The 26,684-nt window shown below is 39.5% G+C and overlaps 1 protein-coding gene and 1 pseudogene across 2 annotated transcripts; both read right to left on the minus strand.

Annotated features, from left to right (window-relative positions):
• On the minus strand, positions 1-26,602 carry Cd53 (CD53 molecule). Of its 2 annotated transcripts, XM_042678751.1 has the most exons (8): positions 26,477-26,598; positions 9,158-9,237; positions 7,889-8,077; positions 6,407-6,481; positions 5,811-5,906; positions 3,684-3,764; positions 2,025-2,108; positions 1-774 (listed from the first exon to the last, which is right to left on the minus strand). In XM_042678751.1, the coding sequence occupies exons 2-8, from the start codon at positions 9,218-9,220 to the stop codon at positions 703-705; spliced, it is 660 nt and encodes a 219-aa protein (XP_042534685.1). In that variant the 5' UTR covers positions 9,221-9,237; positions 26,477-26,598; the 3' UTR covers positions 1-702. The 2 variants fall into 2 exon arrangements, with proteins under 2 accessions (XP_042534685.1, XP_042534695.1); XM_042678761.1 differs by lacking the exon at positions 2,025-2,108 and having other exon boundaries at positions 26,477-26,602.
• On the minus strand, positions 16,007-20,881 carry LOC122109128 (annotated as a pseudogene).
• Positions 26,603-26,684: the final 82 nt, after the last annotated feature.

Genomic DNA, 26,684 nt, shown 5'->3' on the forward strand with positions numbered 1-26,684 from the left:
TGAGTTCATAAGCTATTTTATTTAATGAAAAAATTTAAAAGTACATTAAAAAACCTTATATAATTGAGCAATAATACCCAAACTTCTGACTGTGGTTATCAAGTGACCCACCAAATATACTATTGCTTCAGGGTTCTTCCCAGCTATGTAACTCAAAGACTGAGACTGGGTATGAAGTCAAGGTAAGAATGACTGGAAAGATTTAGAATAAATCAATGAGTCATTCTTAATAAGAGAATTAAAATAATAGCTTCCCTTATGAAGAAAAGAGTACTCTGTCATTCCTATGGCCAAGGAACCAGATTAAAAGGAATCATTGAATCTGGCCCCAGAACTCCTTTCAGCTCATCTCATATGACTTTGTAGAGAAAACTGGTCATGATTCAGTGGCTGAAGATTAATTTGACAACAAAAAGATACAAACATTCAAATCCTGGAGCTCTTTTTTTTAAATCTCAAGCCAGCAGTGTCACAGATTCTCTTGGTCTTTAAACACCTTGAGTGGCATGGCTGCTACCATCAGTGGGTAAATGGTCGCCATGCTGTCTGAGATGGAAGTGCCTGCCTAACACATAAGATGAGAACCAAATGGGAGAGATGAGGAGACAAAGATGATAGTCCAGAAGATGATCATTTGGGGCTTCATGCTGTAAATGGTTTGGATGTCCAAAGATAAAACAAGTCTTTCTATCACAGGGCAGATCACAGACCTAGGGCCTGGCTGGTTTTATCAATCTGGCAGTTGAGAGTGAGTGCAAAGGACATCCCCAGCACCTGAGAAAAGAATTGAGACAGTGTGAGGTCTTCATAAGGGAAGTCATCTCTCCCACAATTCTGGGAATTGCCTCCACAGAGCAGAAATCTACCTAGACATCATGCTTTGGCCGTCCTTCCATCCATCACTTCCCTCTCAGGAGTTCTCTGGTGGCTCATACCTGTAATCCTAGCTGCTCAGGAGGCTGAGATCTGAGGATTGTGGTGTGAAATCTGGGAAATGCTCATCTCCAATTAATCAGCAAAAAGCCAGAAGTGGAGCTTGGCTCAAGCGGTAGAGCACTAGCCTTGAATGGAGGGCCAAAAAACCAACACTAAGGGACAACATCTAGGCCCTGATTTAAGCTTCAGTATTGGCACCAAAAACAAAAACAAAAACAGAACAGTGTGGAGAGAAGGTGGCAATGATGTAAAGACTAAAATGTTAAGGCTTAAAATGTTATCTTCTTCAGAAGCCACAGAAGCCCCTTTACTAAATACTGAGCTTTGTCTATGCCCTATGTCTCTTTGGTCTCCAAACAGAGAAAAATCACTTGTCTCTGAATTTCTTGGTTACAACTTGGTCTGTAATTTTCCACAATACTTAGGTAGAACAATATTACAAATATCATAGAAGAAAAAAGAATTCAAAAAACTCAGATTTCACCTTTTAGTTGTTGAACTTCAGTTCAACACAGGTTTCATCATACAAGGTTGATTTTTCAGTGGGCTGTTTCACCAATCACATTTTTTCCAAGACAATCTGAGAAAAGAATCAATGCCAAGCCAGGTACCAGTGGCTAATGTCTGGAATCTGAGATCTGAGGATCATGGTTCGAACAAGTAGGAAAGTTCATGAGATTCTTATCTCCAACAAACTACTCAGAAAAAGCCAGAAGTGGCACTGTAGCTCAAGTGGTAGAATGCTAGCCTTGAGCAAAAAGAAGCTCAGGAACAATGCCTAGGCTCTGAGTTCAAGTCCCAGTACAGGCAAAAATAAAAAATAAAGAAGAATCAATGCCAACTTCTTCATGCTACTAATTTGGCTGTGACTCCCTCATTATCCAGAGGGATACATTAACTAAATAGATGTTGTTAGCATATATGTTTTGGATACCTTAAGTCAGATTGAAATTAGAATTATTTGGTACTCAACTTGGAGAGCTCAGACAGCATTTATTGTGCATGTACAATGATTATAGCATTGTTCTAAGTCTTTATAGAGCTTCACTCATTGAATTCTTACAGTAGTGTTAGAATTAAGCTCTTACCTGAATCACACAGACACAGATGGTAATGATTCCAATATACAAGAAATTGGAGTAAAACCACTGTTGCACTTTCATATAACAGCCCTAAAGGGGGGAAAAAAATTACTTGTACAAATGGTACTACTCTGCAATTCAACTTTATTAGGATGATAATTTGTATTTTACTTGTATAATACAAAGATACTTCTTCCAGCTATTAAATGTTATTTATTTTCTAGGTATTAATATTTAGAATTATATTAATGTTTATTAATATTTATGCCAGGTACTAATTTTATTTTCTTTGTATTGATAAAGAAACGTTATAAAATAGAGCATATTAAATGAGAACCTTTTCTGGTGGTATTATCATTATAGTGGTATATATGCACTGATGTACATAGCCTAGATTTTAGCTCCACTGAGTTAAATTTGCTCCCAGAGAAAGTTCAGCAGTAGATGTCCTTAGATTCTCTGAAAATGTAGTGCTAATCTATGATTAACAATGGAATATAGGCAATGCAGTCCTATATTCAGGATTAGATCCTATATTCAGGATTTCTAATGCAGGATTAATTTGTGTCTTAACTTCTATAAGCCAGTAAATCTATCATAATTTGACTAAGATCCAGGGAAGTTGTTCATTGGTGGGTTTCCTAGTTTCTATCCACAAACCTAAACCATTCTGGAGATTTCTAAATAGTTGTGGGTATCTTAGGGATTTGGTTTACTTGTAACATGTCTTTGGCTTCGTCTCTGAGCCTATCCTAGAGATGCAAATTAAGTGGAAGGTGGTTTCAATAGTTCTACAGTTTTCTCTCATCCCTAGTCCCCTTCATTCATGATCCATTTCATTAAACATCTTCTAGGAAGAACAGAGAAACAGGTAGAGGGAAAAGCTCTTTTACTTTAAGCCTATACATTTTACCATACATTACAAGGATACTAAAAAATAGACAAAATCCTCTACCACTATAGACAATCTCAACAAGAGATACTGATCAATATTGATTGAGGGTATAAGGATAGAGAAATAGGCTCTGTAAGGTATGGTGATGTACCACTGGAGTGGATGGGGCTAAAAAGGAGGGTGAATGTGGATGAATATAGTTAAAATAGTTTGTTTGTATCTAAGAAAAATAGAAAAATGAAGCCAGGCTAGTAGAAGTTGTATTTGGGAGGGGGAAGAGGGCCAAAGATTGATTGGGATATATTGTATAAAGCTTGGAAATGTCACAATGAAACCTCCCCTTTTATAATGAATGTATGATACTAAATCCTCTGCTATTGTCATACAAACTCTAATCAGTAGTTTAGTATATCAAGATTCTTTACAGTACCTGCAGCTATATAAGCTAGATCCTTAGATTTCTCAGTTTTTCTAGTTACCTGGGATTGTCACCCAATTCACTTTTTGTTCAAAGTTCCCTGTTATTTTTTCTTTTTTTTTTTCCGGTCCTGGAGCTTGAACTCAGGGCCTGGGCACTGTCCTTGGGTCTCTCATGTTCAAGGCTAGTGCTCTGCCACTTGAGATACAGCGCCACTTCTGGCTTTTTCTGTTTATGTGGTGCTAAGGAATCAAACCCAGAGAGTAGGCATGCTAGACCCTTTATGACATAGTTTCCAAGCTAACTAAATGTTTAAACAAACTATTAAGAAGAAAGCTGCCAACAAAATTACCTTAACTTCTGGATTGGACGGACAAGATGCTGGTGGGCCACTGGTCCAATCACTAGTGCCATTTACACCGCAACAATTCAGCTGGAAGCCAAATCCCCCAAAACATGATGGTTAGATAGTCAATAGGAGGAAAGCCAGATCTGACTCCATAGCAGAAAGTCCAGAACTAGTCTACTAGTATGAGTTCCTTGGAATAAAGTAATTTCAAATCTGTTCCATTTTATTCCCATAAGACCTTTTCAGAATATTGAGGGCACATCTAATTTATTTACATTTTACAGATCAAGAATTATATACCCAGGGGATTGAATTCAAGGCCTGTGTTTTTTGCTTGGCTTTTTTTGCTCTCAAGGCTACCTGTGCTAGAGCTACCTGCAGTATTTGCTTTTTGCTGGCTATTTGGAGATGTGGGTATCTCAGATTTGTTTGCCTAGGTGGCTTTGAACCACAGTCCTCAGATCTCAGCCTCTTTAATAGCTAGGATTACAGGTGTGAGCCAGCAGTACCCACCCCTTGGGCACTTCTAATGATGAGACTAGACCTACTAGCTAGTTTTTTCTTTTTCTTTTTTGGTTGGTTGTGGGGGCTAAACTCTGCGCCTGGGTGCTGTCCCTCAGCTCTTCAGCTCAAGGCTAGTGCCCTACCACTTGAGCCACAGTGCCACTTCTGGCTTTTTTCTGCTTATGTGGTGTTGAGGAATCAAACCCAGGGCCTCATGCATGTGAGGCAAGCACTCTACCACTGATCCAACTTCCCAGCCCCGCCCCCACTCATTAGTTTTAAGATCACTGAAGAAGTTTTGTACCTACTTACATGATGCAACAAGAAGGTACCAACTTGAGAGTCTTTACATATAATTGAGCCTTATCAGGTTTCTAGGTTCACAGACCATATGATGCTAGGAATAGAACTAAGGGTCTTGGTAGGTAAGTGCTATACTATTTGAGCCAAACCCAAGTCCCTTCTTTAGATCTTGATTTGGACAATTTTGAGAAAGCGAGGATAAATTGATTAGTTAGTGACATTTGATGGGTGATTTTATGTTTAATATTTGCTTTAAAATATTTTAAAATATTTTTGCTTTAGATATTTTGCTTTAAAATGTTTTAAAGCAAATATTTAAATATTTAAAGCTGGGTGCTGGTGGCTTATGCCTGAGATCCTAGCTACTTAGGAGTGTAAGATCTGAGGATTATGGTTCGAAGCCAGCTAGAGCAAGAAAGCCTGTGAGACGTTTATCTCCAAGTAAACTACCAAAAAGTCCAGAAGTGAAATTGTGGCTCAAGTGCTAGAGTGCTAGCCTTGAGCACAGCACCCAGGCCCTGAGTTTATACACCAGAACTGGCACACTAGCACACGCGTGCACACACACACACACACACACACACACATTCTGGCAAAAATAAAAATCATAGGGGATTAGATGAGGTGACACTGGGAAGCCAAGGCACTTACCCAGAAGTTTATCTGCTGACATTTCTTAACTTTGTGTGTGTGTGGGGGTGGGGGGGTGTAAATTATATTTCACAAAACTTTTAAACTATATTGAAATAAAAAGTAAACAAGTGGGATCTAAAAAGGTTAAGTAACTTCCCCAAGATTACCTAGTTTTAGTCTCTGCTCTAATTCTTAGGTTGTTTCTTGGATTTCACATTAAGCCAACATTTGGTTATGATGGTATTGCTTTAGATTGTGTCTATTCAGGGCTCCCTAACACTTCTTTGTGGATGGGCACAGAGGTACTTGAATACTTTATAACAAGCCTAATTGGGGTAACTTGGGAATTGAATAGAAAGTTTTTGTATTATACCACTTGGGTTTTTTCATTAAAATGATGGAAGACACATAAACTAATACATTTGTATCTTCTTAGCGGTCTATAAAGGCTTGGACAATGAACCTATTTTGATGTAGTAAAGGATCAGAGGATGCAGAGAACTTTGAACTGATCAGATTGATTTCTGGGCTCCTCTGTTGATGATAGATAAGGCATTATTTCTGAAACTATGGGATTATGGAGTACAGACCTTAGATTCTGCAACCTCCAAAAAAGGAATGTTAGCTTGTAGGGACTAAGGTTGGAAATGAAATCAGGGCTGATCTGAAGAAGATTCCATCTGTACTCACAAGTGTCTGGATGAAATCCCATGCCACCTTGGTGCTGTTGTCAGAGTGGTAACGTTGGATGCTGTCGTTCAAGCCTTCAGACACATACTTATTCAGCTGGGCAGGTAACATTCAGCAGAGGAGACATTGTAAAAAGCAGGTGAATTCAAGGAATAAGAAATGTATAGTAATAGAGCTACTTGTCCCCTCCTTCCAAACCATTTCCTTGGAATTAGGGATGTGGTGGGAGGAAGTATACATGTGGGGAGAAGGGCTGATGGAGAGTTGGCATTGAAGGAAGAGGTACGTAACAGATTCTTATTCTTCAAGAGCTATAGCTGCACAAAGGAAGAGAAAGGGTGATCAAAGCAAGGCCTATCATTGGCCACCAGATGGACATTCTCCACAGCTAAATATGCAAAGTAAGAGTAAGCAGAAAGAAGATCACCACCAATCAAATACAACCTTCCTTCGTGACATTTTCTCCTCTCTCCAATTACAATTAATCTCGGTCATCCTTCTACTTCATTGCTATATCTTTATTTTGTGCCAGCTTTTCCACTGCTCACTCCCCACTTTCAGCAATCAGACAGTGAGTTGTGTTCTTCATAACTTACCTTTTGTTCATACACGAAGAGCAGAATAGCCAAGGTCACCTCAGCAAGGAGGATAATCAATAGCAGAATAAAAAACTGTGGCAAAATAGAGACATGGTCATGATACTGATCCAAGTTTCTGACTATCGCTCTATTGCTGGGAGCATCTAGGTGGACTTGTGCACATGAGATTCTCCTGACTGTCTTCCTCAGGACTGTCAACCCTCTCCTGTTCTGTGAGGAATGTGTGTTCTTGCAACTGGACACTAGAGGGCAGATCGGAGTCATCATTCTTTCCCACCAATAAGAGTACCATGTACCTATAATACATATTTGACACACTACTTGTCGAATAAATTAAGCGATATTGGCATCAGCCTGTTGAAATGGTTGAAGAAAAAGTCAACAAACTAAACCATTGCCTTTGGAGTTTGAGGCTTTGTGCTTTCTACCAGATCAAGACTGACTTGAGGTAGAGGGTCAGTGGTGCTGAAGGTTGAAGACTGTCCTGTCTAGGTCAGGGAAAGAAGGGCTCTACTCATAGTTCCAACTTATTTTATCTCTAGTTTTAGAGTTTACTTTCTTTATGCCTCTCTCTCTCCCTCTGTCTCTCTCTCTCTCACACACACACACACACTCACATACACACACACAAATATACACCATTTTTTTTCACTTATTCCTTCTCCATTTAATTCTGCAACACTAATTTTTATTGCTTATGCCTTTAACCCCATACCTGATATCTCCTATCTTTTGCTATAAGTATGAGAACTATCTGAGGACAGATTATTATTATTTCTTTGGACTCTAGGTTAAGCATTAGTCCACAGGGAAAGAAGTCCTAAGAAGAATTAAGGAAGAATCAAGGACATTGGGAACCCACATCTCTGGATAGGGATGCATTGTTGTAACAAGCTCCGTTCTGGACATATTAGAGAAATGTGGAGCTCTTCTTCCACAATGCTTGCAAGCAAAATCCAAACCTAAATGTCAGGATGATTATGCAAAAGAAAACAACTGCACTATGCACCTAAAACTCTTATTAGACCTCAATGTCTACAGCCAAGGAATGAAGTCACTCACTGTATTTATCGTGTGCAGACATGAGTTAAGGAAGCATGCTCTACCATTTGAGGAAGGCCACCAGGCTCAGAGCAGACTAGTGACTATTTTTCCATCAGTGACTAAGTCACATTTGAAGTACATTGTCACATGAGAATTTAGGCAGATGGATGACAATTGATTTCAACCAGAAATAGAGAAAAAGTGCTGTGAAGGTAAATTACAATCACAAGAGTCATTATTATCAGTGTAAAATAGATGCCAAGGCAGATAGTAATATCCTCTCTAATCTGTCCCTGAGGCCTCAGCCAGAAGCAAAGTACTGTAGACAGGTTTTGCTCATCGGTACCAATCCTGTACCTATAGGCGGTCTACCTAAGACTGGAAATATCATCTATCCTCTCCTTAGGGTACTGCATCTGCTGTACGACAACTCACCGACATCAGCAGACACTTGTTCTCCTTGATGGAGCCCATGCAGCCTAGGAAGGCAACTACCATGATAATAGAGCCCACGATGACGAGTACATTGCCCAGTGTGAGGAAGGGGAGTTTATGGAAGAGCACTCCAAAGTTGTTGTGGACCAAAAAGTAGATCCCAAAGCCCAAAATGCAACAGCCAAAAACCTGAAAGGAAGAATATTATGACAGACTAAGACCAGTTGTTATCTCTTACGTATGATCACTTTCATGGGATTAGAATCACCCAAGATTCACTCAAGACACTCACAAACAACTGCTTTACCCAGCTTCCCACACTCCTACAAGAGAGGCAATCTCAGACTCCTCATATGAAGTCCCACCGTATCTCTTTCTACTCATTTCCAGCTACTAAGGAAAGGCCTTCTCTAGGAGCCACACAACATTTTCACCACATACAAAGTTCATGATTAGATATGCTACTCCTTGTGCCCTCACATATGGCCTTCCTTTGGAAACTATGACCACGTAGAAGAGATGCCCTGTATAAGGAAGCTCATCTTGCTAGGTAGAAAACTAGAGAAGACAAATTCACAAGAATTTTCTCATAAACTAGGCATGGTGGTACATGACTGTAATCTCAGTTACTCAAGAGGCAAAGGCAGGAGGATTGTTGGAGGCCTGCACAGGCAAAGTTAACAAGAGCCATCTCAAAAACAAAAAGGGCTGGGAGCATAGTTCAAATAGTAGAGTACTTGGTTAGCAAATACAAGGCCCTGCATTCAATCCCAAGTATGGGAATGGTGTGGAGGGGGCACTAGAATCTCCTTAGAGACACAAGTAATAACCAATCCTACATCTTAATTTTAATAGCTAAATATGACACAGAAGAACATCCCCAGAAAAGATGACTTGTCTTTCAACCAGCTATTCTTCCAAGGGCTCTTGGGTGAGGGGAGAATGTTATTGAGTACCCAAATTGCAGATCAGTTTCTGACCAGTAGATGTCAATTGTGAGCAGTAGTAGCCATAAACCCCTAGAATAGTGCATCCCCATGAATAATTACACTGGTATATTGTTTTGTAGTCTTACACTGTGGCAGGATGAGAAAAGGGTTGGGACAAACATTACTTCTTTATACCTACACTAGGTGTGCTGGATTCATATTTTGGATATTAGCCAGGCATATATGGGTTGTGTTCCATACTAGTTTTCTTTGGTAGAGGATGGAGGGAGTTTAGCTGGGAGAAGGTTATTTCGACCATGCTTATGAAAGACACACTTACCCAAAAAAGCAAGTTGAAACCAAACAGGATATACTTCAGTAATTTTATAGTACTCATACTCATGCTCGGATGTTTGTGCCCTACAAAGTAGAAGGAAGAAGAAAGGAAGTGAATGAGTGGGCACATAGCTGTTCATCAGCATCCTGAGTCTGAACTATGGCATGCTTTGGTAAAGTTCTTCCAAACTCCACAATGACTTACTTTCTGAAATGAGGAATCAATTGGTTCATCCTCTCTCTCTCTCTCTCCCTCCCTCTCTCTCTGTCCTTTTACCTCTTCCTCTGTGTGTCTTTTAGTATATGTTAATTATACAAAGGAATTCCATTGTGATATTTCAATATATGTCTATAATATACTTCCATCAAATCCACATACACCCAATACACATGCTTATCTTGAGCAGTTACCTTTGCAAGCTTGCTTGCATGGAGTGAGCAAGAATCATTTCTAGAAGAGGATGAATCATAGTGACACTGACCAGGCTGATGTTTTGAGTCTATGTGCAGAATTAGAGACTTGTGACTTAGCAATGACTTACAAAGTCAGTCCTTAGGGTCAAGGATAGTGCCATCATCAGTTGTTTAAATGCCCTGAAATTCACACACATACTAAATTTGGTATGCAAACTTCTACATATGAGAGTGGGTGGGAGTGTACCTAGGCGTCATTCAGTCTTTCAGACATCTATGGTGTTTTCTGTTCTAGATGACCTTGAATAAGCCTTAGATATCCCCCAGGAGCTGTCAGTCTTACAGTAGAGATGAAACAACCCAATCAATAAGCCATGGGGAAGTGAAAAGATAACAATGTGAACCTGATCTTTTCAAATATCGTTTTCTCATTGAGGACATCAATGTCTAGATTCTGGAAATCTAGATAGAAAAATTTGAGTTTTCTCTCTAAGGGAATAAGATTCTATAGAGTTATTCATAAAATAAAACTGTTTGCAAGCCTGACATATAAAGAATTTGAAAAGTCTGCATTCCTTCTGAAGGATTTAGGGAGTGTATCTTGCTCGCTTCTCTCTGTCAGCTTCAAAAACCCACCTAGATTCCTTGACTTCTTCTCACATCACTCCAACCTTTTGTTTTTATCATTACAATTGCTATTTTCTAGTCTTTTTAAACCTACTTCTTTCTTATAAGGACTTATATGTCTAGATAGGGCCACCTTGATAATTCAGGATAATCTCCCATTTCTGTCAAGTCACTATTGCTTTATAAAGAACATGGACATGTTTGATGGCCCATTATTCAGCCTACTAAAGTTCCCACTAAAAAATTACCAAGTACCAAATAGCACATACAAGTCAAACAAACACCAAGACTGGGTATCATATGACCATTGCCTTGGGCTAGGATTAGTTACTGTTCCTCCACTGAAAAACCTCAACATCCACAGGAATGAGTTCAGGGAAGTCTCCCCTCTGTGGCAGACAATAAATAAATCTGCTTTGAATATAGCTCCAATTCTACCCAGAAAATCTTTAAAAACATGTCCCTAAAGGAACTTTTTTCCAAGGAACTTAAGTAATATGATAATGTAGGCATACGAAAACAGCTAGTACTCTTCAAGGCAAAATTTACAAAGTCTAGATTTATTCAAAATACCAACCATACATGAAGTTTAAAAAGTACATAAGGTAGAAATTACTAATCAATTAAAACTGATCCAGATGTTAGATTGTCATTAGATCAGACATTATGTTTCAGAAAGGTAAACAGAGACATGGGAAATATGAAAAGATGAAACTGCAGTGTGTGAAAAGTACAGTAGATTAGATTAATGGAAGACTAGATATCACAGAAGAAAAGATTAGTGATCTTGAAGACAGTAAGAAAATGTGTTTCTCAAGGCAGAAAATACTTTTTAATTTCTTTTTTTAATTTATTGCGAAATAAAATATAGAGGAGTTACAATTACATGGGCAAGGTAATGAGTACATTTCTTATCAAGCATTGTTTCCTCCGCCTTTGTTTCCCCTTTCCATCCCTTCCGATCTCCCTCCCCACTCTCCCAGGCCCTCGCCAAAGTTGTAAAGTTCATTTTTGACATAACATCTTGTACATCTCATTGGTGCAATGGGTCCACCTGTATCCCTATTTAAACAATTTGTTTTTTCCCTTCCCCTCCACAAATTATACCAACATCAAATACAGTGAAAACAGGGGTTATAACTGTGGGGGAGGGACATACAAAGCAACAAAGAAATATCTTATAAATATGTTAGACACAATAGCAAAAAAGAAAAAAAAACATTTGAGTCCTTAACTTGGGGTTCATTTCGCTTAACATCAACTTATCTGACCATTTCTGCTTGACTCAGACATATACTAGTTATTGCAAATAAGGGAAACCATGAGACCTATGTTTCTTTGGGCATGGCTTACTTCACTTCATATAATTTTTTCCAAGTCTTTCCATTTCCTAACAAATGGGGCAAGGTCATTCTTTCTGAAGAAGACATAGAATTCCATTGTGTATATATACCACATTTTCTTGATCCATTAATCTACTGAGGGGCATCTGGGTTGGTTCCATATCTTAGCCATGGTAAATAATGCTGCAATAAACATAGTTGTGCTGGTAGCTTTAGTGTAGTCTTGTTTGTGATCATTTGGGTAAATGCCCAAAGTGGGATTGCTGGGTCATAGGGGAGCTCTATGTGGAGTCTTTTGAGGAAGCTCCATACTACTTTCCAAAGTGGATGAACAAGTTTACACTCCCACCAACAATGCAGTAGGGTTCCCTTCTGTCCACATCCCCTCCAGCATCTGTTGTTATTAGAGTTCTTGATTCTAGCCATTCTAACTGGGGTGAGGTGGTATTTCAATGTTGTTTTGATTTGCATTTCTTTTATGGCTAGGGAGGTTGAACATTTCTTCATGTATCTATTGGCTATCCTTTCCTCTTCAGAGAAGTTTCTCTTTAAGTCTTTAGCCCACTTATTTATCGCGCAGTTGAGAAAATCATTTTTAATACATATTTTTTTATTGTAAAGATACTGTACAGGCCAGGCGCTGGTGGCTCATGCCTGTAATCTAAGCTACTCAAGAGGCTGACATCTGAGGACCGTGGTTCAAAGCCAGCCCAGGAAGGAAAGCCTTTGAAACTCTTATCTCCAATAAACCACTAGAAAACAAGAAGTGGTGCTGTGGCTCAAGCGGTAGAGCGCTTGCCTTGAGCTGAAGAGCTTAGGGACAACGCTAAGGCCCAGAGTTCAAGCCCCACGACCGACAAAAAAAAAAAAGATACTGTACAGAGGGGTTAAAGTTACATGAGTAATAATGAGTACATTTCCTATTGAGCATTGTTACCCCTCCTTTGTTTTTCCCCTACCATCCCTTTCCTTACCTTCCCAGCTTCCCAACTCTTCTCCCTCCACTGCCCTGCCCCCCAAAGATGTAAAGTTCATTTTCAACATAGTGTCTTGTACATCTCGTTACACTGGGTCAACCTGTATCCTTATTTCAGCATTTTGTTATTTCCTTTCCCCTCTCCAAATTGGAAAAATGTATATACATGATGTAGGGCACTGGAATCAACTACAGTGAAAACAGGGGTTGTACCATGGGGAGAAAATCATTTTTAAAACAACAGAGCCATCGGTAAGTTGAGACAATTTGAGGTCATACATGTAATTGGAATCCCCAAAGAGTAAAAGATGGAAAGAAAAACTAAATTCTTACTCAGAGATCTAAGGAGTTTAATAAATTCCAACTATAAGAAACATGACGAAAACTACATAAAGTCACTTTATAATAAAATTGTTCAAAACAGATACTTAAAAAAAAATTTAAAATAGCCAGGAGGAATAGCTAGGTACACAGGAATAAATCTACAAAGTAGATTTATAGAAAGCTGAAAATCCAGATGACAGCTTAATATCTATAAGACTATATTTCACTAAGAAACAGCAAAGATGGAAAGATACATAAAAGGGGAGATAATTTCTTACTATAGATAGCTCCACACTACAAGATGTGTTAGGAAAGGAAGGAAAATGAGACCAAATGGTGTACAGAAAGTAATGAAGAGCTTGGAAATCATAACTACATGGACAAATGCATAGGTTCTTCTTGGTATTTATATGAGTTAGACCTTAACTGTTCTACAAAGACACATGTGTTGAAGGCTTAGTGGTCAGCTGATGGTATTATTAGGAGGTGGTAGCATGTTTAGGAGGTGGGACCTGGTTGGAGAACATAGATCGCTGAGGACCTGCCCTTGAGAGTATCAAAGTATACAGTGATCCCTCACCTCTCATGGGAGCTACGTTCCAGATAACCTCGGTGATAGGTGAAAATCCGAGAAGTGGCAGGGTTAGGTAGTTGTTCCTCTCTCTAGCGTGGTTCACTTATTGCTACTTCACTGATTTTCATCTATCGCGGGGGTCTCTGGAATGTAGCTCCTGAGATGGGTGAGGGATCACTAAATAGTGATACTAAATAGTATTAAAACAACAACAACAACAACAAAAACTCCACAGGGCTGGGAAGGTGGCTTAGTGGTAAAGCGCTTGCCTTGCATGCATTAGGCCCTGGGTTCGATTCCTCAGCACCACATAAGCAAAAAAAGTCAGAAGTGGTGCTGGGGCTCAAGTAGTAGAGCGCTAGCCTTGAGCTGAAGAGCTGAGGGACAGCGCCCAGGCCCAGAGTTCAGGCCCCACGACTGGCAAAAAATAAAAATAAAATAAAAAAACCCCAACAAACCAACAACAATTCTCCATACAGTGAAGCCGCAATATGGTCTGTGATATAGCAAGGGACAACTGTATTGACATCTCAGCGACCCCTTCCCCCCGCTGTTTATTTATATAGTCATTTAGTTCTTAGTGTGATTTGAACTCAGGGCCTCTATCACTTGAGCCATGCCCTAAACTCCTAAGCCTTTTTTTGTTTTAGGTATTTTTTAAAGGGTCTCATACTTTTCCCAGGACCATAGTCCTCCTGTTTATGGTTCCCTGCTTTTTCATAGCTATCACACCAGCTTCTTACTGGTTTAGAGGAGGTCTTGCTAACTTCTTGCCCAGGCTAGCTAAAATTAATCATCTCCTCCTAGCAAGAAGTGAGCATTCTTGCTCCACCTTATCATTCCTCTCAAGATTTTCTTCCCCATTACATACCCTAAGCAAACACAGCAACCATGGAGTTAATAAAAAACACAGAAGTTTGAGATAATAATGACATTGAGACTGTAAGGAGAGAATGTGAAAACCATCCAGTAGATGCTTTTAATTAGGTGTTAAGAATGATAAGACTAAAAAAAAAAAAGAGAGAGAATGAAGCCTGGCAATGCTGAATCACACCTGTAACCCTAGCTATGCAGGAGGCTGAGATCTGAGGATTGTAGTTTGAAGCCATCCAGACAGAAAAATATATGAGATTTTTATCTTTAATTAATCAACAAAAGCTGGACGTGGAGATATGGTTCAAGTGATAGAACACTAGCCTTGAGTGGAAAAGCCAAGCAAGAGTATAAGGCCCCAAGTTCAAGGCCCAGGCTCTGAATCCAAGCCCCAGTACTGTCACAAAGAGAGAGAATGAAGTAAAATAGACTAACTATATCTTTAACCATATTTGTTGTACTGTACAGAGGGGTTACAGGCTTTTTTTTTCCATTACGGAATTAATAGTTCTTCTTGCTGAAGTATTCAAAACAAACAAATCTGCCTTAAGTTTCCTGATTACATCTCTTCATGTAGGTAATTACCAAGCTTCAAAGCTTATTTTCTTTTCTAACTAATTGAGCTTCTCTGGGAACCATATGAATAATGCAAAAGTAGACTTCTAAAGAAGTTTTCACAAATACATAGTGGTCAATATAGAAACCAAAAACATTCATACAGAGTTTTCCAAAATAAAAAATTACAAACAGTGCACCTTACAGAACAGTCTGTCAAACCACAGAAAATATTGCCAGTGATAGGAATAGCTTTGGTTTGAAGAACACACCTGTCCATGGGCAATACAGAATTTAGAACACAGTAGTTGACCACAGCAAGTGCTGACAGAACCATGACTTGTAATATCCCTTGGCCTCTGTGAAACCGTGGTCCTTCTAAGGGTCTGGCTAAATGAGTACAGACATATATAAACTGTATAAACCATCAACTCACTTGCTAATCAAATATGCAAAACCCTTCTTGACTGCTGTTGATTACGTGGTTTCTAAATTCAAGTTCACTTTTGAATTCAAAACCAAATCATCCTTAAATTAGTCCTCATAAATAATTCATGAAGTGAACTTCATTGCTGGCTCCTCTCCAGAATAACACATGGTTTTCGTTGAGTGCTGCTTGAGGCTGTGAAATGTACATGCATGAATATTTAATTAAAAAATTAAAACTGAGCTAAGCATACAAGTAGCTTGTGTTTAATCAGGAGGCTGAGATCTGAGGATCACAATGCAAACATACTGTGGTCATAAAAGTCCATGAGAAAACTTGGTGCTGTGGCTCATGCCTTTAATCCTAGCTACTCAGGAGGCTGAGATCTGAGGATTGTGGTTCAAAGCCAGGCATGGAAGTCTGTGAAACTCTTTATCTCCAATAAACTACCAGAGAACCAGAAGTGGCACTGTGGCTCAAGTGGTAGAAGGCTAGCCTAGCCTGGAGCTGAAGAGCCTAGAGACAGCACCCAGGCCTGACAAGCCCATGACTGACAAAATAAAAAGTCCATGAGACTCTTATTTCTAAGTAACCAGCAAAAAGCTGAAGTGGAGCTGTAGCTCAGTTGGTAGAGCACCAGCTTTCATGCTAAGGGACAGCACCCAGGTTCAGAGTTCAATCCTGAGAACCAGCACACGCACACACACACACACACACACACACACACAAACACAAGTAACTTAACGAAATGATTCTGGATCCTCCTACTTTCTACATTTCTTTATAACATTGACTGCACTGCTAGCCAAGAAAGCCATAGCAATGAGTGCACACTAACTGGCAGAGATCAGAAACTGAGAGGTAGCTTCTAAGCCTTGGCATCTACTCCAATTTGAGTGAACAGAGTCTGCAGTGCCAGGACACTGAAGGTGTTTACACCAAACAAAAGGGCATAGCATTCCTGGCTGAGCTTCACAGCTCTCTGAAAAGCTGCTAAGGTGATGGGTAATAGCACAATGTGTTGAAGACAACACAGAATTTGCAGCACATTTAAATGTGTCTAAGGCATACCCTACAACACTAATTTATTATGAACAAAGATCATGCCCTCTCTTCCAAAAATAACCTGTTCAGGTTATTTTTATATAACCAACTACAAACACAGCCAGAACCCCCAGCAAGGTTGAAAAGTTCTCCATCCCACCATTGTAGATAGCCACATGTTGGAAGTAATCATCTTCTTCCACAGGCCCAGTGTGTAGTTGACAACTTGAAAACAGCCACAAGTGGAAAGGACCCATCATACAGGCCAGCAGAGCAGAGGGCAGGAGGAATAGCACAATATTATTCCAGGCTGGGTGTTGGTGGCTTATGCCTGTAATCCTACCTACTCAGGAGGTGGAGATGAGGAAGATTGTGGTTTGAGGTCAGCCCAAACAAAACGTTTGCAAGACCATATCAACCAAGAGGTGGGGATGGTGAGACACTCGCCTGTCCTCCCAGCTACATAGGGGGCTGACATGGGGAGGATGCTGTCAGTTCCAGACTAACCTGAGAAAAATAGTTCCCAAGATCCCCATCTCAGCAGAAAAAGCTGGGCATGGTAATGCATTCCTATCATCCTTGCTCTTGTAGAAAGCATAAATAGGAGGTTTGTGGTCTAGGCTGGCCTGGAAAATAAGTGAAATCCTATCTCAAAAGTAATCAGAGAAAAAAAAGAGGGGGCTGGGGTCATGGCTCAAGCAGTAGAACATTTTTCTAGCAAGTACAAAGACCTGGTACTGCAAAACAAAAGAATGAAAGCTTTCTCTTCAACATGAAGAGATGGCTGACCTGGGTTCTGGGTCCTCCATGGGAATTACCGCCAAGTTTGGAATGATTTTTTTTTTTAACTCAATGTCTACCCTCCCAGGAAAGTGGTTAGAAGAGAAGGTATGGGTAACAATTCCATCGTTTAGTACATTAATGCCTTTCATGTATTGAAAGGTGTGCTCAAGCAGTAGAGAACCTACCTAGCAAGTATAAAAACTCTGGGTTTAAGCCCCCCAAAATCAATTGCTCTTGCATAAAGAATAATTTTTGCTGGAGATTGCGGTTCAAGTGGTAGAACACTTACCTAGCATGTTAGAGACTCTGAGTTGAAGCCCCAATACCACCCCAGCCAATATAAAGAGAGAAGTGTTTCTCTAGCATAGACAAAAAAAAAAAAATGCAATGACAGCAAAATCCCACAGAAACACAGATAAGAGACATGACATTTGGGCTGTTCAGGGACTACCCACTGAAACAGATCTGTCCAGGATAGTCCATGGTAGAGTCTATCTCAGTGACCCTGGCAGAAGCTTCTGGCTTCTGACACATGTCCAAGTCCACCAGGAAGGTTGTGAGTTAGAAACCAGCCTGGGATACATATCCAGACTCTTTCTTAAAAACTATTTAACAAATCATATTAACAAATTTGGGGAAAAACAAATTTTTAAAAACCCTCAGAAATCAACTCAATAGAGAGAAAATTCACTTGGACACAATTCAATATCTATTTCTAATTTTAAAAACACTCTCAGGCAAGAATGAATAGAGTATTTAGCCTTTATAAAGAGCATCTATTAAAATCATAATATAGTACTTAATGATAGCATGTTAGTGGTCAGTCTAGCTACTCAACACTTTTATGTGGCACTATACTAGAGTTCTGAGCCAATGCAATAAGGCATGAAAAGAGTTAAACATTTAAGAGAGAAAAAAAGCAAAATGGTTCTCATTCACAGTTAACATGATTGTCTTTGTAGAAAATCTAAAGCAGGGCTGGGAAGGTGGTTCAGTGGTAGAGTGCTTGCCTTGCATGCATGAGGCCCTGGGTTCGATTCCTCAGCACCACATAAGCAGAAAAAAAAAGCCGGAAGTGGCACTGTGGCTCAAGTGGTAGAGTGCTAGCCTTGAGCTGAAGAGCTGAGGGACAGTGCCCAGGCCCAGAGTTCAGGCCCCAAGACCGGACCCCCCCTCAAAAAAAAAAAAGAAAAAAAGAAAATCTAAAGAAAATTATGAAACATCCACTAGAATTAGTAAGTAAGTATAATACTTCTGTTGGATAGAAGGTTCCATTTCCCCAAATCATTCATATTTCTATATGCTAGTGATAATCAGAAATAAAAAATTAATAATTGGGCTGGGAAGGTGGCTCAGTGGTAGGTGCTTGCCTTGCATGCATGAGGCCCTGGGTTTGATTTCTCAGTACCACATAAACAGAAAAAAAACAGAAGTAGTACTGTGGCTCAAGTGGTAGAGTGCTAGCCTTGAGCACAGAGAAGTGTCCAGGGACAGTGCCCAGGCCCTGAGTTCAAGCCTTAGAATTGGCAAAAAAAAAAAAATCTGAAAATAGGCTGACAGTCTGGCTCAGGTGATAAAAACACTTGCTGAACATGTCTGAGGCTTTGGACTGAATCTTTGGTATCAGGAAAAATATCTTCAAATAGATCTGGGTCTAAATGTAAAATTCTAAATCTATAAATCACCAGAAGAAAATACATGAGAAAATATTTGCCAATTTAGATAGCCAAAGAGTTCTCAGATAAGATACTGAAAGCATGATTCATTTAAAAAAAATAGGAAAATTAGATCTCTGTTTGGAGAATGGAAAGACAAATCTTAGAATGAGAAAATCTTTTCAAATCACACATAAGATAAACGGCATTGCTTAGCACCAATGGCTTACTCCTGTAATTGTAGCTTCTCAAGAGGCTGAGATCTGGAGGGTCATAGTTTCAGGCCAGCCCAGGTACAAAAATTCCTTTGACTCCATCTCCAAAATAACTAGCTAAAACCAGTTCCAGTTCAACTCTGATACTCCCAGCTGCTCAGGAAGAAGGATACTAAGACAGGAGGATCATCTCAGTAATACAAGGCAATACAGTGGAACCTCATCTCAAAACAGACAAACAGAACAAAAGAAGAATGAAAGAGATCAAAGAAAAAAAACCTGTTATCCAAGGGACACTTCCTCAAAGAAAAAGTGTGGATAGCAAATAAGTAGATAAATAAATTCTCTATTAGTCATTAGGAAAATGTAAACTAAAACTATAATAACTTACCACACACATCCAAGAATAGCTAAAATGTTTTAAAAAAAAAAATCTAACCACACTGTCAATGAGAACATAGGAAACCTGGCATTCTCATATACTATTACTGGAAATGTGAACTATATAATCTCACTGAAAATGAGAGTCTATTACACCCATTTTACTCTTAGGTTTTAACCAAGGGAAATAAACCTTCCAAAGGCTTGTTGGGAATGATCACAGCACCTTTACTTGAAGTGGTACCAAACTTGAAACAATGCAAACATCCATCAAGATATGAACACATAAGTAAACTATGGTATAACTGCAGACTAGACTACCACTCAGCAGAACTATTGATGACATGCTACAGAATAAGGGAAATCTCTAAATAATCATGGGAAGCAGGGGGGCGGACTATGCAAAAGGTAACATACTAGGGCTCTAGCCTTGAGCTGAAGAGCTGAGGGACAGCGCCCAGGCCCAGAGTTCAGCCCCTAGGACCGACAAAAACAAACAAACAAAAAAGGTAACTTACTGTATGATTCCAGTTATGTAGTAGATTAGAAAATGAAAATGGATCTGTAGCAACAGAATTCAGATCTATAATTGCATAGAGACTTGGGAAGAAGGAAAAGGAGATGAATAGAGAGGATTCAGGGAAGGGTATGTGAAAGAGATTACAAAAGGCCTTGGAAATCATTTGAGCATGAGGAATTTGTTCATTGCCTTGACTGAGATGATAAATGTACGTGTACGCACCCCCCCACACACACACATACACGTGTATGGAAAGGCCCACTCCATTTTGTTCCTGTCATTGCAACACTTCCTGTTACATACATACTTTAAAATTTAGCAATCATTTTGACTTGTTCTAATGCCTCTGTTCTTCTGCTCGGAGATCTGTGATGAAATTTGTCTTTTTCTCTTCTCTGACCTTTATAATCTGGTTAGTTACCAGTGGTCCTAATGACATCACTTTTCAGTAAAGGCTTCTTTGATTGTAACGTGTTCTTCATAGGCAGTCATGCTTGTGCTATTTGTGTATCTCTGCCATTATCCTAACAGTGCTATCATAAAACTGTATTTACTTTCGAACCTCAAAGCCTAATATATAATTGAAAACAATAACAAGACTATTTAATGAACATTCAGTAGTTCATGAACTCCATATAATCTAATAGAGTGGAATGAATGTGATTCTTCAGTCAGGAGTCTTGGGCTTGATTTTTTTAATTCTGCTAATAAGCTAGTATTTTAGACATAACGTATTCATTCATAACAGAAAGAGGCTTTTAGATTTATATTGGCCTCAGCATTCTAGAATCCTCAACAACAGTCACCAGTAACTTCATTGTCCATAGAACACCAGCTAGCAAGGAAGCCACAAACCTGCCTGTATCTTTACTGATTATGTCTTTCACTGAAAGGAAAAGCACTTCTTCTTTCTCCCTTCTCTTTCTCAACTTCATCAGTCATGTCAAATTCAAAGAGAAAACCTGTACACTTGGTGAAGACAGTCATTACTTTTACCACACGAAACAGTGCCCTCATTTTCAAGTAAAATCAGACTACCACGTCATTTCTCCTTTTCTTTCTCCACTGCTGTTGGCCAGTTATTGAGCCTCCCACTTCTTCCAACCATGATTCAGAGGAACTGACAGCAACACCCACAATTACAGTCTGCTACTCTCAACCAGTGACTCATGGGGTCTTTATGGGATTCCTTTTATGCAGAAAGTCCCTGACGTCCATTTTCAGGAAACTTCAGTGAACAAATCATACTTCAGTGGCCACCACCCAGGCCTCAACATGGAGGCCCACATGAATTTCATTCTTCAGTTTCCTCTGGGCTCAGAGCTCAGACTGAAAACTATCTAGTGGATTTCTAATTCAACCTCTTTCCTTTCTCTAACCTATACTTGCAGTGCCATCTAATTGAACAGTGAGCTTAATCAAGTTTAGAAGTGATTATGGTTTCTTTTCATGAAGAAAATCTCCATATTCTTTTGATGATTTTCTTGTATGTCTGAATAAAAAGCTGTTGGAGTTTTAAGTTGAAAATGAGTATATTATCCAAAGGATTTTGATCTTAAAATCATTATAACTTGCTGGTCACCGGTGGCTCACACCTGTAATTCTAGCTATTCAGGAGGCTGAGCTCTGAGTATCAAGGGAAGTTTGTGAGATTCTTACCTCCAGTTAACCACCAAAAAAAAAAGAAAAGAAAGAAAGGAAGGAAAGAAGGAAGGAAGGGAGAGAAAGAAAGAGAGAAAGAAAGAAAGAGAAAGAAAGAAAGGAGAAAGAAAGGAAGAAAGAAAGAAAGAAAAAGAAAGGAAAGGAAAAAAGAAAGCTGGAATTGGAGCTGTGGCTCAAATGGTAGAGTGTCAGCCTTGAGGGAAAAAGCTAAAAGCATCCAGGCCCTGAGTTCAAGCCTCAATAAACATAACACACACACACACACACACACACACACACACACACACACACACACACACACACACACACTCACACACACACACACACACAAAACTTGAGTTTGGGCACCAATGGCTTACTTTTATAATCCTAGCTCATCCTAGAAGATGAGACTAGCAGATAAAGGTAGGAAGCCACCCAGGCAGAAAATGCATGACATTCCAATTATCCAGCAAAAAGCCAAACTGGAGGCATGGCTCAAGTAAATAACAGAGCATCAAGCAAGCACACAAACTGAGTAAGCTGAGCAAGTGTGAATTCAAACTCGAATACCATGAAAAAAAAAAATTAAGACCCCAGTTATACTGAGATAGTAAATTAGCTATATCTAGAATAAGGAGTCATGGAACAATTTTAAGGCTTCTATTTGTTCCTGATATAGAGTCAAGAGTCATGAATTCATATTTATTTGAACAAAGTTGAAAAGACAATGGGTGTGGGTAGAAATTATTTGACACCTTTAATCCTTAATCTTAATTCTAAAGTATAAAATATCAAGCCAAAGTTGAATATATTAAATAGTTAATTTGCTAGAAAACTAGTTTTTGATCAGTTGAACTTACAATTAAGTTGGCTTTTGTTAAAATGCACTGGCAATTGCTTTATATAAAGGAAGTACAGTCTAATTGTGCCTGCTTAGGAAGAAATCTCTGAAAACATGCCAGCACAGCATAATACAGTGTGGAAGAAGAAACATTCCATTCCCAATCAGGAGAGATTCTAACCAGCTACTAAACAATTTTAGAGTTGAGTTGCCAACTGAAAAATCAACAGGTTGGACTGTTGCAACAACTAGCCTTGTTAGATGCTTTATTTGAATTAGACATCTTATTTGAATCCAGCTAATCTATATTCCTTCTAACGATTGGCATTCTCACACTGAGAACGTAGCACTTTAATTTTACATGATTGTAGGAATGTGGATAGGAATCCTTTTACAAAGATGCTTCACCATGACTACCATGTATTCATGTGAGTTCTTGGGTAGGAAATGGGTGATGAATAGATTTTCCTTTACCTCTCAACATAGAAATTCTAGACCTCCACTGGAAGCCCTTGCTCACTCTTATTTTTGTTTGTTTGTTTTTAAAGAAATGCTTATTTCCTCTTTCTCAAAACTTACTTGATACAGTGACTTCCCAACCACCCCTCCTCTTCTGTTTTCCACCCCCACCCCCATCCAAGACCAGCTCTACATAGCTGCCTGGATTATCACCTTCCTTTGCTTCAAGATTGACACCTAGAGTGGCAGTAGGTCTTGGAAACTTTTTGACTACAGGTGCTCAGTTCATAGTTCCTAGGGTGAGCTACCCAAAGGGGATGTTCGTTGAAAATCAGGAACTGCCATGGGCTACCTAATCTAGGAATACAAACCAAACCACTTTAACCAAATCAACATGATAGTTCCTGGAACTGAAAAGCGGAGCAAGAGAATGGTTCTAACTTCACAAAAGCTCCACCCTTCCTTCCTTCTTATTTAAAGGGAAATTTGGGTTAAAGATGAAGAAATGTATCTGTTCACTTTAAAGCCAAGTTCCAACTACTCAGTCAGGTGACCCGCCTCTGGCACAGCTCTGCCTGGTACTGGAGGCAAGAGTTCTCTGCACAGTGACCTTGCTACTTTCAAATATAGTGTAGTGTAAAGGGCTTGCTGCTTCCTGTAGTCACATGGCTTGACAGAGTGCAGGCCTTCTTGTTTTTCTTCATTTCACTTATAATCTTCCAAGGAGTTCTTATTTCTTTGGCTTTGCCTTTACAGTGCTCTCTGTCTGGAAGGGTATTAGCCTTGATCTCCAAGTAAACTCATTTTAATCCTAAGCAGTCACCTCTTTTCCCAGGGAATCTTTCACATAGCCCTTAACTACTCTCATTTCTCTCTCCATTGCAGCAAAGAGCATTGTTTTTGGGTATTGCTGTATCTCTCCTCCAAGGTAGAACATTTGAGATTGATAACTGCATCAGTAATTCTTGGGAGAGTAATCGAGCAGAGCGAGTAGCCACTGATAGATTGCTGGGTAGGAGGAAGTGAGCAAGAAAAATCAGAGGATCTCTGGGCATTCAAGTGCCAAACAGAGAACCTAAGAAACTATGGACTACAAGGTGCCAGTAATCACAGCCACCTAGGAGGCTGAGATCCCAGTTCAAAGCCCAGACCAGGTAGCGAAGTCTTCAAGACTCTTATCTCCAAGTAACCACCAAAATTCCAGAAGTGGAGCTGTGGTTCAAGTGGTAGAGTGCTAGTCTTGAGTGAAAAAGCTAAGGGACAGTGCCCAGGTCCTGAGTTCAAGCCTTACTACTAATAGGGCTTGAAAAAAGGAAGGAAAGAAGGGAGGATGGAAGGAAAGAAGGAAGGAAAGGAGAGTGAGAGAGTGGGAAAAGAAAGCAACTATGGACCAAATTTTCCTTTCTAGTTTGTATATCTTGCCAAAAGACAAAAATGAGGTCCCTTAGGTGATTATAATGGACACTGGAGGAATGGGCTCTGAATTGTTGCCTATGGACACTGGTAGCTCATGTCTATAATCCTAGCTGAGATCTGAGGATTGTGGCTCAAAAGCCAGCCAGGACAGGAAAGTCCATGAAACTCCTCTCTACAATTAACTACCAAAAAAAAAAAAAAAAAAAAGCTGGAAGTAGAGCTGTGACTGAAAGTGGTAGAGTGCTATCCTTCAGCAAAAACAATCTCAGGGGCAGGGCCCAGGCCCTGAGTTTAAGCCCTAGGAGTAGCACAAAGAAAAGCAAGCAAGCAAGAAAGAAAGAGAGAGAGAAAGAGAAAGAGAAAGAGAGAGAGAGAGATAAAACAAGAGAGAAAGAGAGAGGGAAAGAAAGAGAGAGAGAAAGAAAAAAGCAATTCAATTCTTTCATTTCAAAGCTAACTAATCTTAACTGGTCTACACAGGAAACATCACAGGAAATCGGGTTTCGGTTCACCATCTGCTCCCATTCAACCACAGTTTCAAAACAGTACAGATTGGCTCAAGATTGAGAAAGCAAAACTTGGTTCATCCATCAGATTATTCCTCTCTGGCTCATTTTTCTTCCAAAGCACTTTCAGAGTATGGTATATTTTATCTTCCAGAAAGTTTCTGAAGCACAGGACTACTGCTGTACGAATTTCCCCTCTATCTTCCCTTCCTCCTACCCGTACCAGTACTTTCCAAACCACAAGGGGTGCCTAATTTACCATTGTTTTATTAAAACTTATTGAAAGTCACTGGAAACTCCGGCCTTTATTTTCATTTACTTATTTTGTGCCAATATTAGAGCTTGAACTCAGGGTCAGGACATTGTCCCTTAGCTTTTTTTTCCTTTTTTTCTTTTTCTTTCTTTCTTTTTAAAATTTTTTTAGTGTGAAAATAGGGGTTACAATTACATGGGCAAGATAATGAGTACATTTCTTATTAAGCATTGTTCCCTCCTCCGTTGTTTCCCCTTCCCATCCCTTCCCATCTCTCCCTACCCTACCTCCCCCCCCCCCCCCCCCTCCGTCCCTTAGCTTTTTAGCTCAAGGCTACCACTCCATCATTTAAGCCACAGCTCCACTTCTGGCTTTTGCTGGTTTATTGGAGTTAAGAGTCTCATAGACTTTCCTGCCCAGGCTGGTTGGGACCACAGTCTTTACATTTCAGCTCCCTGAGTAGCTATGATTACGAGAGTGAGCCACCAACACCTGTCTATCTGGCCTTTATTTCTAAAGTCAAAGTTAGTATCTCTTTTGGGAATCTATAGTCCTTGGTACTTTACATTCTGAAGTGGATGTGGTCAAAGGGAATTTTGCTGCTTCTCCCCTAGGGCACAAATAAGGTGCTTACCAGTTTTGGAAAAGAAGAAAGAGGTAAAACAGACTTAACTGTAGTAACCAGCAACATTACGGTAGTCAGGAACAAGACTTAACTGTCATTTTCCTGATTCCTTAGAAGTTCATTAGTAATGCCACATGAATTGGAAATTATTGTTGCATGCTTGTAGATTATGTTATGTAGGTTATGTAGGTTGATTGCCTTTGTAAGAGTATCTTATGGTATATAAATCTATATTCATTCTTCATATACTGAGGATAAATGAATTTGGAAGACTCCATAGATCATGATGTTTCTCCTGCTCTTTTGAAAGCCAACACACAAAGCCTTCCTTTGTGATCTACCCTTAACTTCTTTAGCAATAGTTACCAAGCACCTTTGATAGTATGATTTTTTTTAAAAGCCATCCATCTATTTAGTGACACTGAAGAATGACAGTAGAATTCACTAACTTTACTTATGGCATTTCTCAACTGGAGAAAGACCCATTCAAAATCACAAGAACAGTTTTCTCAAGACCAGAGCACATAGGAAATTTCCCCTACTTCATCTCATTCACAACATCCAAACCATCGGAAGTTGTCAAACACAGTAAGTAAACTAAGTTTGTAATAATTTAAGCACCTAAGTGACAGGTCCCAAAAAGATATCAGATCATGAAAAAGATATCCCAAAAAGATATCCCCAAAAGATATCAGATCATGTTAAAGTATTTCTGGCCTTGTTGTCTTTGGGGGTTGTTAGTAAGGTACCATTAACTTAAACAGGAAATTATAAAGTAACTTGAAATATGTATGGAGACTCTTAAGACATCCTACCCCCTCATAAAATAGCTGAGTGCTTTGCCCAAGTTAAAAGCTATCTGTCTTACCTTTTGTAGACAAAGTCCCTCAGTTCTTCAGGCAGAATTTGGTGATTAAGTTGGAGGTAACCAACGCCAGGCCAGAACACAGATGTCTGGGGCTATTTGTGTAAAAGGAGAAGTGAAGGGAGAGGAAATATAATCTTGCCGCAAAGACAGGAAGCATCAGCTAGAAGAGGGAGGAAGTAAGTCTGAGTCCACCTATGCTCTTCGCTCC

Source organism: Dipodomys spectabilis, unplaced genomic scaffold (assembly GCF_019054845.1).
Source record: "Dipodomys spectabilis isolate Male_0828 unplaced genomic scaffold, ASM1905484v1 ptg000002l, whole genome shotgun sequence".
NCBI lineage: Eukaryota > Metazoa > Chordata > Mammalia > Rodentia > Heteromyidae > Dipodomys > Dipodomys spectabilis.